Raw genomic sequence first — 12082 nt, 5'->3', positions numbered from 1 at the left:
TCCCAGCACAGTGATTGATCCCTTCCTATTTCTGACTTCCACCCACACCGACTCAGTGGACACCCCCTCTGCAGCGACCTCCCTTTCTACAGCCATGATACTATCCCTGATCAGTAATGCTACTCCCCCCCTTTTCCTACCTCCCATCCTAATCCTTGTAAAACACCTAAACCCCGGTACCTGCATCAGCCAATCCTGCCCTTCCTCCAGCCAAGTTTCAGTAATGGCCACAACATCGTAGTTCCACGTACTGATCCATTCTCTAAGTTCATCCCCTTTATTCCTAATACTCCTGGCATTGAAATAGACACACTTCAACCCCTCGAACTGGCTACATGTATGTTTTGTCCCCTGCCTGTTCTTCCTCAGCAACTCAGAACACACAGCATCGTGCCCTTGTCCTTCTACCCTAATCTCTGCACTCACATTCTGATTCCCACCCCCCTGACAAACTAGTTTAAACCCTCCCCAACAGCTCCAACAAACCTGCCCACCAGGATATTGGTCCCTTTCCAGTTCAGGTGCAGCCCGTCCTTGTTGTACAGGTCAAACCTTCCCCAGAAGAGATCCCAATGCTCCAGAAATCTGAACCCCTGCCCCTGCACCAACTCTTCAGCCACACTTTCAACTGCCATGACTTCCAGTTCCTACCCTCTCTGTCTTGTGGCACAGGCAGCAATCCTGAGATTACCATCCCTGAGATCCTGCTTTTTCACTTTTTTCCTAACTCCCAATATTCCTACGCTCCAAAGAATAAAGACCTAATTTGTTCAACCTTTTGCTGTAACTTAGGAGATGAAACCCAGGCAACATTTTAGTAAATCTCCTCCGTACTCTCTCAATTTTATTGACATATTTCCTATAATTTGGTTACCAGAACTGTATACAATACTCCAAATTTGGCCTTACCAATGCCTTGTACAATTTCAACATTACATCCCAACTCCTATACTCAATGCTCTGATTTATAAAGGCCAGCATACCAAAAGCTTTCTTCACCACCCTATCCAAACGAGACTCCACCTTCAGGGAACTATGCACCATTACTCCTAGATCCCTCTGTTCTACTGCATTCTTCAGTGCCCTACCATTTACCATGTATGCCCTATTTTGGTTACTCCTACCAAAATGCAGCACCTCACATTTATCAGCATTAAGCTCCTTCTGCCATCTTTCAGCCCACTCTTCTAAGTGGTCTAAATCTCTCTGCAAGCTTTGAAAACCTCCTTCATGATCCACAACTCCACCTATCTTAGTATCATCTGCATACTTACTAATCCAATTTACCACCCCATCATCCAGATAATTAATATATATGACAAACAACATTGGACCCAGTACAGATCCCTGAGGTTTAGTCATCAGGGACAATTGTGCTGTCCCTGACTTCCCACATTCTACAATCGGAGCACTGGATTGCCCTATCTACTGCCTCCATTACCAACTCCTAAGTTAATCAAAATAATTAAAGAAACATACCCAGCCTTACCTTACTGGGAGCAAGCTCGTCCTCTGCCTTTGCTCGCCGAAACTTCTCGAGCCAAAGCCTCAAAGCTCCACTCCTTCACTGGCCCACTCACTCACTGGCTTGAGCTGCCCCTCTTTTCACTTGTTTGTTGAGCTTCTCAATTTTCAATTGCCCAATCAGCTGCTTTCTGCTGGGTCTGAGCTGTTCAAATCTTGATTGACTTGATTGCACAACCCAACTGCCAAAATCTCTTGAGCCAAAGCCTCAAAGCTCCACTCCTTTACTGGCCGCTCTCCACTCCAGTCCACGTTAAACTCCAGTCCCATTAAAGGTGAATGTGCAGCAGAAGAAACTCCTCCCATGCCCAGTGACCAGGGTGCAGAACTGGGTGTGGTGAGCAGCAGTAATAATTGCAGAGTTCAGCACTGACAGTCACTCTCGAAATTGCATTCAGCAACGGTGACGGACAAATATCGAGCATGCAGCTTATTGAAACTTTCTCCCCAGTGTGAACCCGGCAGTGTGTCACAAATAACATGCTGTAAGGTTTCACAGCTAATGTAACGGCCTCTGTGCAATGTTTCACTGCTGAGGTAATGTTCTCTCTGTAACAGCAATGTTTAGGTTACGACTAGAGACAACAGGGTTTTTGAATGCAGGGCTATCTAATGACAGAAATGTTCTTTTTTGTTCGTCAGGAAGAGGAATTTTTGCGGTGTTTTACCGGGGAGAGATGAGAAGACATGAATGGAGAGAGTGGGCCCTTTTTCTTCTTTATTTTTTCTTTACTAGCCCTATAGTCAAAGAAAGAACTATAAAGCCTAATCGTTTAATCGCATATTATGTACCATTTATTATTTCGGGGTACTGATATGTAACAGGGGACACATCAAGCAGCTTCCACCCAAACAAGATTTCTTAAGTTTGGCCGGGCTGGGGGGCTATCACCCCCTATATTAAGCTGCTAGCCAAAGTGAGAATTACATAAGGTTAGAATACTGAGTGAATCGCTTCCCACATTCACAGCAGGTGAACGACCTCTCCCTGGTGTGAACTCAATGATGCACATTCGGCAGAGATGGCTGAGAGAATCTCTTACCGAAGTTTGAGCATGTGATCGGCCTCTACCCAGTGTGAACTCAATGATGCACATTCAGTGGAGATGGTTGAGAGAATCTCTTACCGAAGTCTGAGCAGGTGATCAGTCTCTACCCAGTGTGAGCTCGCTGGTGTTTCTGTAGGTTCGATGACCGAGTGAATCCCTTCCCACACACTGAGCAGGTGAACGGCCTCTCCCCAGTGTGAACCCGCTGATGTACCTTCACTTGGGATGACCAAGTGAATCCCTTCCCACAGTCTGAGCAGGAGAAGGGCCACTCTCCAGTGTGAACTCGCTGATGAACCTTCAGGTGGGATGAGCAAGTGAATGCCTTCCCGCAGTCAGAGCAGGTGAACGGCCTGTCCCCAGTGTGAATAGAGCAGTGTGATTGCAGGTGAGATGATCGAATGAATCCCTTCCCACACACTGAGCAGGTGAACGGCCTCTCCCCAGTGTGAACTCGCTGGTGTCTGAGTAGGACACATGACGAAGTGAATCCCTTCCCACAGTCTGAGCAGGTGAATGGCCTCTCTCCAGTGTGAACTCGCTGATGTACCTTCAGTTGAGATGAGCAACGGAATCTCTTCCCGCAGTCTGAGCAGGTGAACGGCCTCTCCCCAGTGTGAACTCGCTGATGTCTCTGTAGGACAAGTGACGAAGTGAATCCCTTCCCACAGTCTGAGCAGGTGAATGGCCTCTCCCCAGTGTGAACTCGCTGATGTACCTTCAGTTGAGATGACACAGTGAATCCCTCCCCACAGTCTGAGCAGGTGAACGGCCTCTCCCCAGTGTGAACTCGCTGATGTACCTTCAGTTGGGATGACGAAGTGAATCCCTTCCCACAGTCTGAGCAGGTGAACGGCCTCTCCCCAGTGTGAACTCGCTGATGAACCTTCAGGTGGGATGAGCAAGTGAATGCCTTCCCGCAGTCGGAGCAGATGAACGGCCTCTCCCCAGTGTGAAAAGACCAGTGTGCTTGTAGATCGAATGATCGAAAGAATCCCTTCCCACACACTGAGCAGGTGAACGGCCTCTCCCCAATGTGAACTCGCTGGTGTCTGTGTAGAACACATGACGAAGTGAATCCCTTCCCACAGACTGAGCAGGTGAACGGCCTCTCCCCAGTGTGAACTCGCTGATGCACCTTCAGTAGGGATGAGCAAGTGAATCCCTTCCCACAGACTGAGCAGGTGAACGGCCTCTCCCCAGTGTGAACTCGCTGATGAACCTTCAGGTGGGATGAGCAAGTGAATCTCTTCCCACAGTCCAAGCAGGTGAACAGCCGCTCCCCAGTGTGAACTGACTGGTGTCTCAGTAGGTCAGATGAGTTAATGAATCCCTTCCCACAGTCTGAGCAGGTGAACGGCCGCTCCCCGGTGTGATCTCGCTGGTGAGCCATTAGGTCAGATGACCGAGTGAATCCTTCCCCACAAATTCAGCAGATGACCAAATTTCTGCCCAGGGTGAACTGACTGGTGTGTCTACAGGTGGGATGACCAACTGAATTGCCTTCTCACCCACAGAACAAATGAATGACCTTGTCCAGTGTGAACTTGCTGATATATCTTCAGTTGAAATGACTGAGTGAATCCCTCCCCACAGTCTGAGCAGGAAGGATGATCGAGTGAATCCCTTGCTCCACTTCTCAAATATCTGGACAGATACAGCAAAACTGGTGTGTTGTGTTCGAGATTCCCGTAGACAGATTCCTTGTCATTTTTAACCTGTAAAAAGATTTACAAAATGAATCAACGGGTGTCGGACAATATTTCAGATCAGATCACTTGAGTTGTCAAAGTGTATTCTCGCATCACACTATTACAGTGAGGTTCAACCCAAGTTGGAGAGAGAAATCATCTTCTAACTGGGCACAGTGCTGGTATCTGGAATGACCATCAAATTCTCTGATGCTCTTCCTGTCTCTATAAGAATGGGGCATTTCTGCCATCTCCAATCTGTGACCTGGCTCAGTTTGACTCTCTCCATTGGTATTATTCCCTGTTCCTGCTGAGCAGCATGGGTGCCTGGCCCCACAGTAGCTGAAACAGTCTCACGCAAATAGTCTTTCTTGACGTGTAGCGAGGATTTTCTTTTATGTATTATTAACTTGAAGTGCCACAGTTTTAACGCCATATAAAAAAATTCCTGCTGAGATGAATGGTTGGTCTGCACAGCTGTTAAAAGGACTTAAAGTGAATTTTTGTATTATTTCAGGTTCTTGTCACAGTCACAGAAAATTACAACACAGAAACAGGCCCTTTGGGCCATCTGGTTTGTGCTGAACTATTTAAACCACCCACTCCCATACCCCTACCATCCAGGTACCTATAGAAACCTCTTAAATGTTGAAATTGAGCTCGCATGCACCACTTGTTCTGGCTGCTCATTCCACACCCAGATGACCATCTGTGTGAAGAAGTTACCCCTCATGTTCCCCTTAACGTTTCACTTTTCACCCTTAACCCATGGCCTCTGGTTGTAGTCCCACACCATCTCAGTGGAGAAAGCCAGCTTGCATTTACCCCATCTATGCCCGTCTATCACAATTAAATCTTTGCTCAATCTTCCACATTCCAAGGAATAAAGTCCTGATCTGTTCAATCATTCCTTATAACCCAAGTCCTCCAGACCTGGCAACATCCTTGTGAATTTTTGCAGAACTCTTTCAACCTCTTTTACATCTTTCCTGTAGGTAGGTGACCACAACTGCAAACAAGACTCCAAATTAGGCCTCACCAATATCTTCTACAAGTCAACATAACATCCATAAGACCGAAAGAAGCTGCAGAAGATCGTGAACACGGCGCAGCACATCACACAAACCAATCTTCCGTCCGTGGACTTACATTACACCGCACGCTGTCGGAGCAGTGCTGCCAGGATAATCAAGGACACGACCCACCCAGCAAACACACTTTTCGTCCCTCTTCCCTCCGGGAGAAGGTTCAGGAACTTGAAGACTGGTACGGCCAGATTTGGGAACAGCTTCTTTCCAACTGTGATAAGACTGCTGAACGGATCCTGACCCGGATCAGGGCCGTACCCTCCAAATATCCGGACCTGCCTCTCGGTTTTTTTCCACTACCTTACTTCCCATTTTTCTATTTTCTATTTATGATTTATAATTTAAATTTTTAATATTGACTAATTTTAACTACTTTTAATATTTTAATATTTAATATTTGTAATCCAGGGAGTGTGAAGTGCAGAATCAAATATCGCTGTGATGATTGTACGTTCTCGTACAAATTGTTTGGCAACAATAAAGTATGAAGTATAAAATATCTATCATTTTCAGTACTTTGGTTCATGAAGGCCAAAGGGCTGAAATCTTGCTTTCCGTCCCTATCTAACTGTGACACCACTTTCAGTGAATTAAGGACTTGTACTTCCAGGTCCCTTTCTTCTACAACACTCCACTGTGCCCGACCAGTCACGGTGAAGGACCTCCCTTGGTAGATCATACCAAAGTACAACACCTCACACTTGTCTGCATTAAATTACATTTTCCATTTCTCAAACCATTTTCCCAGTTGGTCCAGATCACACTGCAAACCTTGATACGCTTCCTCGCTGTTCACTACACGACCAATCTTGGCGTCAGCCACAAATTTGCTGATCCAGTTAACCACACTATCATCCAGATTATTGATATAGATGGCAAACAATAACAGATACAGCACTAATCCCTGTGGCACACCACTAGTCACAGGCCTCCGGTCAGAGAGGCAACCGTCTGCTACCACACACTGGCTTCTCCCAAATACAGTGACTCACCCAAATTACTGTCTCATCTTGAATTCTGAGTGACTAAACCTTCTTGACCAATCTCCCATATGAGACTTTGTCAAGTGCTTTGCAAAAGTCCACGTAGACAACATCCACTTTCCTGATAATTTCCTCGAGAGGCTCTGTAAGATTGTTAGACATGACCTACCATGCACAAAGCCATGCTGCCTATCCTTAATCAGTCCACATCTATCCAAGTACTTACAGTATATATCTAGTTCCTGCACACACGTTCCAATACCTTTCCCACAACTGATGTCAAGCTCACCAATGTACAATCTCTTAGTTTACTTTAGAGCCTTTCTTGAACAGCGGAACAACATTGTCTGTCCTCCAATCCTCCAGTACTTCACCTGTCACTAAGGGTTACTTAACTATCTGTGCTTGGGCCCCGACAATTTCTGCACTTGTCTGCCGCAGAGTCCCAGGGAACAACTTGTCAGGCCCTGGGGATTGATCCACGCTAATTTGCCTTAAGACAGCAAACACCTCCACCTCTGTAATCTGTACAGGGTCCATGAAGTTGATGGTGCTTTGCCTCACTTCTATAGACTCTGCGTCCATCTCCTGTGTAAATACAGATGCAGAAAAAAATCTCCCACATCTATTTTGTCTCCTCATACGGATTACTGTTCTGATCTTGCAGAGGATTAATTTTTTTCCCTTGCAATCTTTTCATTCTTAACATACTTGCAGAATCCCTGAGCATTCTCCTTCACCTTGTCTGCTGAGGCAACCTTATGCTTTCTTTTATTTCTTTCATAAGTGTTCACTTGAATTTCCTGTATCTCACAAGTACCCCATTTGCTCCTACCTGCCTGTACCTGGAATGCACCTCCTTTTTATTGATCTCGGAGATGAAAGCCAAAGGGGTGATGGAGCTGCATGGTGTGGGGTGGTGGTGGGGGCGGGTTAAACTAAAGTTGCAGGGGGAATGGGAGCCTGAACAACAGAACAGAGAGTGGAGAGTTTGTGGAGATAGTTGTTGTTCAGACCTCAGACAAAGTCAGGAATTAAAAACATTGAGCATGGTGCAGTGAATATGCTGAGCCCTGTATATTTCAATACAAGGAGCAGCATAGGAAAGGCGGATGTGTTCAGGGTACAGAACAACACTGGAATTGTGACACTAGGATCTGGCAGCTGTGGACTGGGATGGGCTGCTTTATGGCAAAGGTGCTTGGTGAATTGAGGCCTTCAAACCAAACATTTTGAAAGTACAAAGTGGGTATGTGCTTGTCAGAATAAAAGGTAAAGATAGAAACTGCAGGGAACCTTGGTTTTCAAGAGATATTGAGACCCTGGTGAAGCACAAAATGGAGTTGCACAACAGGGATAGGCAGGCAGGTTCTTATGGAGTATAAGAAATGCAAGAGAACATGTAAGAAATAAATCAGGATGGCTAACGGAAAGCATGAGATTCCCCTCACAGAAGAGATAAAGGACAATCCTCAGGGATTCTGGAGATAGCTTAAGAACAAAAGGACTGCAAGGCACAAAGTTGAATGGCAATCCATGTGTGGAACCAAAGCAGATGGGGGAGATCTTAAATATTTTTTTCATCTCTATTTACTCAGGAGATGGACAGAGTGTCAATGAGAGTGTGGAAAAGTGACACTAAAACCGTGGACCCTGTACAGATTGAAGAAGAGGAGATGTTTGCTATCCTGAGGCAGACTAGGGTGGATAAATCTCCAGGGCATGACAAGGTGCTCCCTCGGACCCTACGGGAGGCAAGTGCAGAAATTGTCCGGGCCCTTGCGGAGATAATTATATCATCTTTAGTGACGGGGGAGTTATGAGAGGATTGTAGGATAGCCAAAGTTATTTCGCTTTTCAACATATAACATAGAAATCTACACATATTCCAGGCCATTCAGCCCACAATGTTGTGCCAACCATGTAACTTACTCTAGAAACTGCCTGGAATTTCCCTAACACATGGACCTCTATTTTACTGAGCTCCATGTACCTATCTAGGAGGCTGTTAAAAGACCCTATTGTATCTGCCTTTACCGCCACTGCTGGCAGTGCATTCCACACACCCATCACTCTCTGTGTAAAAAAACTTACCCCTGACATCCCCTCGGTACCTAGTTCCAAGCAGATTAAAGCTACGCCCCTCTTGTTAGCCATTTCAGCCCTGGGAAAAGCCTCTGGCTATCCACACAAACAATGCCCCTCATCATTTTACACAAATAATATAGGCTCTAAACATAAACAAGGAAATTATACATTGCTTTGAGGATTTGTTGGAAGTGTACACTGATGTTGGGTGGGACGACAACCAGAGGTCATGGGTAAGTGACTTCCCCATTTATACAACACAATACAATTCAGCACAATACAGGCCCTTCGGCCCACAATGCTGTGCCGAACAGTACTTACTTTAGAAATTTCCTAGAGTTCCCCGTAGCCCTCTATTTTTCTAGGCGCCATGTACCTATCCAGGAGCCTCTTAAAAGACCCTATTGTATCCGGCTTCATCACAGTCGCTGGCAGCCCATTCCACGCACTCACCACTCTGTGTAAAAAAAAACTCACCCCTTGAGGTGATATCACGTGTCAGGACGTGACTGGACAGAGTTCTGAGCATAAGCAGAAATGAAGAATGATCGAGAAGCAGGGCAGTGTAAAACGTGGTTTTGTTGCTGTTAAATAAAAGTTCAATTTTGCCAGAATATGGTTTGTTATCAGTAACCCACGGTACGTATAAAGAAGACAACACCCCTGACATCTCCTTCGTACCTACTTCCAAGCACCTTAAAACTGTGCCCTCTCTGCAGATTTTCTCTTGGTTGTGATTGGAGGCAGATCAAAGGTGATTTTCACAACAGCTGATGGAAAAGATTTTGTTCCCTTTCTCCGAGTTCCCGATCCTTGCATTTAGACAGCTGGAGCTCAGCTCTGTCTGAGAGACCCATCGGTTCCCATTCCCTCATCAGCCGGAAGCTCCCCGGGGCCCGTGTACGGATGGTGGGGCTGAGAGAGAGGGAAGAGAGCAGGACTGTCCCGGGATTGCGGCTCACGGTGTCCGGAGTCACAGTAATAGTCCCAAAGTCGGTTTTGAACATCCCCAACCCCCCTTCCCCCTTCCCCCTTCTCCCCGCTCCCCTGCCCCCTCTCTCCCTTCTCTCTTACCCCCGGAGACTCGCTCTTACTCCCGCCGCTCTTCTAAGGCCCTGTGTACTACGCGCATGCGTGATATTCGGAAACTTCACAAAGTTGACGCCTGCGCATTTGATCGGTGCTTAGGCAACGGCGAAATTTGTAACGCAAGGATTTATGGGTAATCACGGTGCCATTAAAAGTTTCTGGAAGCACCAGTTCCATGTCCGTAGCTCAGTTTTTTTTGTGTGCATAGAAAATTCAGCAGCTGTTTTAACGCAGAAAGCGGTTCCCATAAACAATATACTCAATATCAACGTGTATCTAATGCCAAAGTACAATCCTCTTACAAGTGTAGATATAAAACACAAGAGATTCTGCAGTTGCTGGAAATACAGTACAGAGACACAGACATACAAAATGCTGGAGGAACTCTGCAGTTCAGACAGCAACTAAGCAGAGGAGTACACAGTCTAGACATGCTAAAGGGGCTCAGCATAAATGTTGTTTATTTATTCCTCTCCACATTTGCAGCCTGATCTGTTGATTTCCTCCAGTATTTTGCAGAAATTAACCACTTTTTTTCAGTCAATCAGTTTCCAAATGTTTCTGATCTTTCATTTGTAGACACATCCTGCTGGTCAGATTCCTCCTTCTCCTCATAAACTCTAGACCACATCTCTGTCTGGAGTCCTTTGACATTAGTGAAAATGACCGAAAACGTTGAAAAGAGCAGCGAAGAAGGAGTTTAGCTAAATTATTTCACAGCACTGAAGAACTTCAAATACACATCGTTTTATTCAGCCTGGAGAAAATCATGCAGGAAATTCATGCAGATGTGTAGGATGATGAGAGACATTGGTCGTGTGAATAGCCACAGGCTTGTTCCTAGCGCTTTAGATTTAGATTATGAAGACACGCAGTCCTCTTTTATTGCCATTTAGTAATGCATGCATTAAGAAATGATACAATATTTCCTCCGGTCTGACATCACAAAACACAAGACTGAAAAATCTAACAAAATCACATAATTGTAACATATAGTTACAACAGTGCAACAATACCATAACTTGATGAAGAAAAGTCCATGAGCACAGTAAAAAGTTTAAAGTCTCTCAATTGTCCCACATCTCACGCAGACGGGAGAAGGAAGAAAAACTCTCACTGCCATGCCCGACCACTGTCCCACTCCGAGTCGTCCGAAAACTTCGAACCTCCGATTAGCTCTCCGACACCGAGTACCGAGTATCATCTCTATCCGAGCGATTCGACCTCAATCTCGGTCGCCAACAGCAGGCAAAGCCGGGGATTTTGAGGCCTTCCCTCCGGAAGATTCACGATCGCGCAGTAACGACAGCAGCGAACCGGCGTTTCAGAAATGTCTCCAGGTGTTCCTCTGTACTTTCACGTCCCTCTCCATCAAATCAGAATTGTCACGGCCCCTATTTAACGGATACGATATCGTTTTTCACCGAAGGACTGCACGCGCTGCACTCTCTCCTTCCGCCGAACCGGCTGAACACGAGGGGGCAACGTTTTAACTTGTTTGAAACTAGGTACAGAGCAGATGTCAGAGCTAAGTGGTGTGTGTGTTGAATGCACTGCCAGCGACAGTGGTAGAGGCGGATACAATAGGGTCTTTTAAGAAACTCTTAGATATTACATAGATGTTAGATAGTACATGGAGTCTAGAAAAATAGAGGGCGATGCGGGAGGGTAATTCATGGCAGTTTCTGGAGTAGGTTACATGGTCGGCACAACACTACGGGCCGAAGGGCCTGTAACGTGCTGTAGATTTCTATGATTCTGTGAAATTCAAGGGAAATCTCTTCTCCCACGGTGTGGTGACCAGCTGCAACCTGTCATCACAGGGAGAATGAGAGGGGAGCGGAAGGATTGTCCGAACTCGAACTCCCAATGGGATCGCACCCCTTCTCATTCACTACCATCATCCGCACTCCCGTAGACTCCATCCCTTCCCACCCACTCTCGCCATTTGCACTCTCAATGAGATCTCTTTCCGTTCATTTCCAACGGGACTGCGACGCTGGAAACTGGAGGGGTTACTGAAATCCCCATTTGCAAGAACCCAGGACACCATCAGCGACACGAAACAGCTTACCAGCAAAGTCACCGTGACCACACTCACGGTGAGATAGAGAGAGGGGATCGGGGAAAGGTTGGAGAAGGAGATGTTGGGAGGAACTCGGCCGGTAGAGTAGAGAGAGGGATAGACCGAGAGGCAGAGCGGGGGGTAGCGAGAGATCGAGAGATACAGTAGATGTGGCGAGATGGAAGGTGAGAGAGAAGGGTGAGAAGGGTGGGAGAGAATGCTGAGACAGCGGTAGAGGAAGAGGGATGGGGAGACGGAGGGAGAATGGGGTTAAAAGGGAGGAAGAGATAGAGGTGAGAGTGGAGTGTCCTATCCACTGTGTGGGCGTTATTAGTCTGTCATGTGACATCACGGGATCTGTCGATGTCGCCGACTTCTCCATCTATCGATTCGCGTTTGACCTACTAACTCTGTGCGTGTGAACATGTTTTTTTTTCTGCGTGATTACGAGTCAAGCAGACCTGTTCGGCTGCACTGGACACGATTACCGTTCTTACGTCAAACA

At 46.3% G+C, this 12082-nt stretch overlaps 1 protein-coding gene across 1 annotated transcript in view; it reads right to left on the bottom strand.

Annotated features, from left to right (window-relative positions):
- Nucleotides 1-9512, bottom strand: part of LOC140208355 (uncharacterized) — a 94442-nt gene extending 84930 nt beyond the window's left edge. The window contains exons 1-2 of the mRNA XM_072276959.1: nt 9498-9512; nt 2681-4291 (exon numbers count right to left, since the gene is read on the bottom strand). Of these exons, the coding sequence (XP_072133060.1) occupies nt 2681-3966 (1286 nt within the window). The 5' untranslated portion in view covers nt 3967-4291; nt 9498-9512. The remainder of the gene's footprint in view (nt 1-2680; nt 4292-9497) is intronic.
- Nucleotides 9513-12082: the final 2570 nt, after the last annotated feature.

This window comes from Mobula birostris, chromosome 13 (genome assembly GCF_030028105.1).
Source record: "Mobula birostris isolate sMobBir1 chromosome 13, sMobBir1.hap1, whole genome shotgun sequence".
NCBI lineage: Eukaryota > Metazoa > Chordata > Chondrichthyes > Myliobatiformes > Myliobatidae > Mobula > Mobula birostris.
This window is presented reverse-complemented; position numbering and strand designations above follow the sequence as displayed.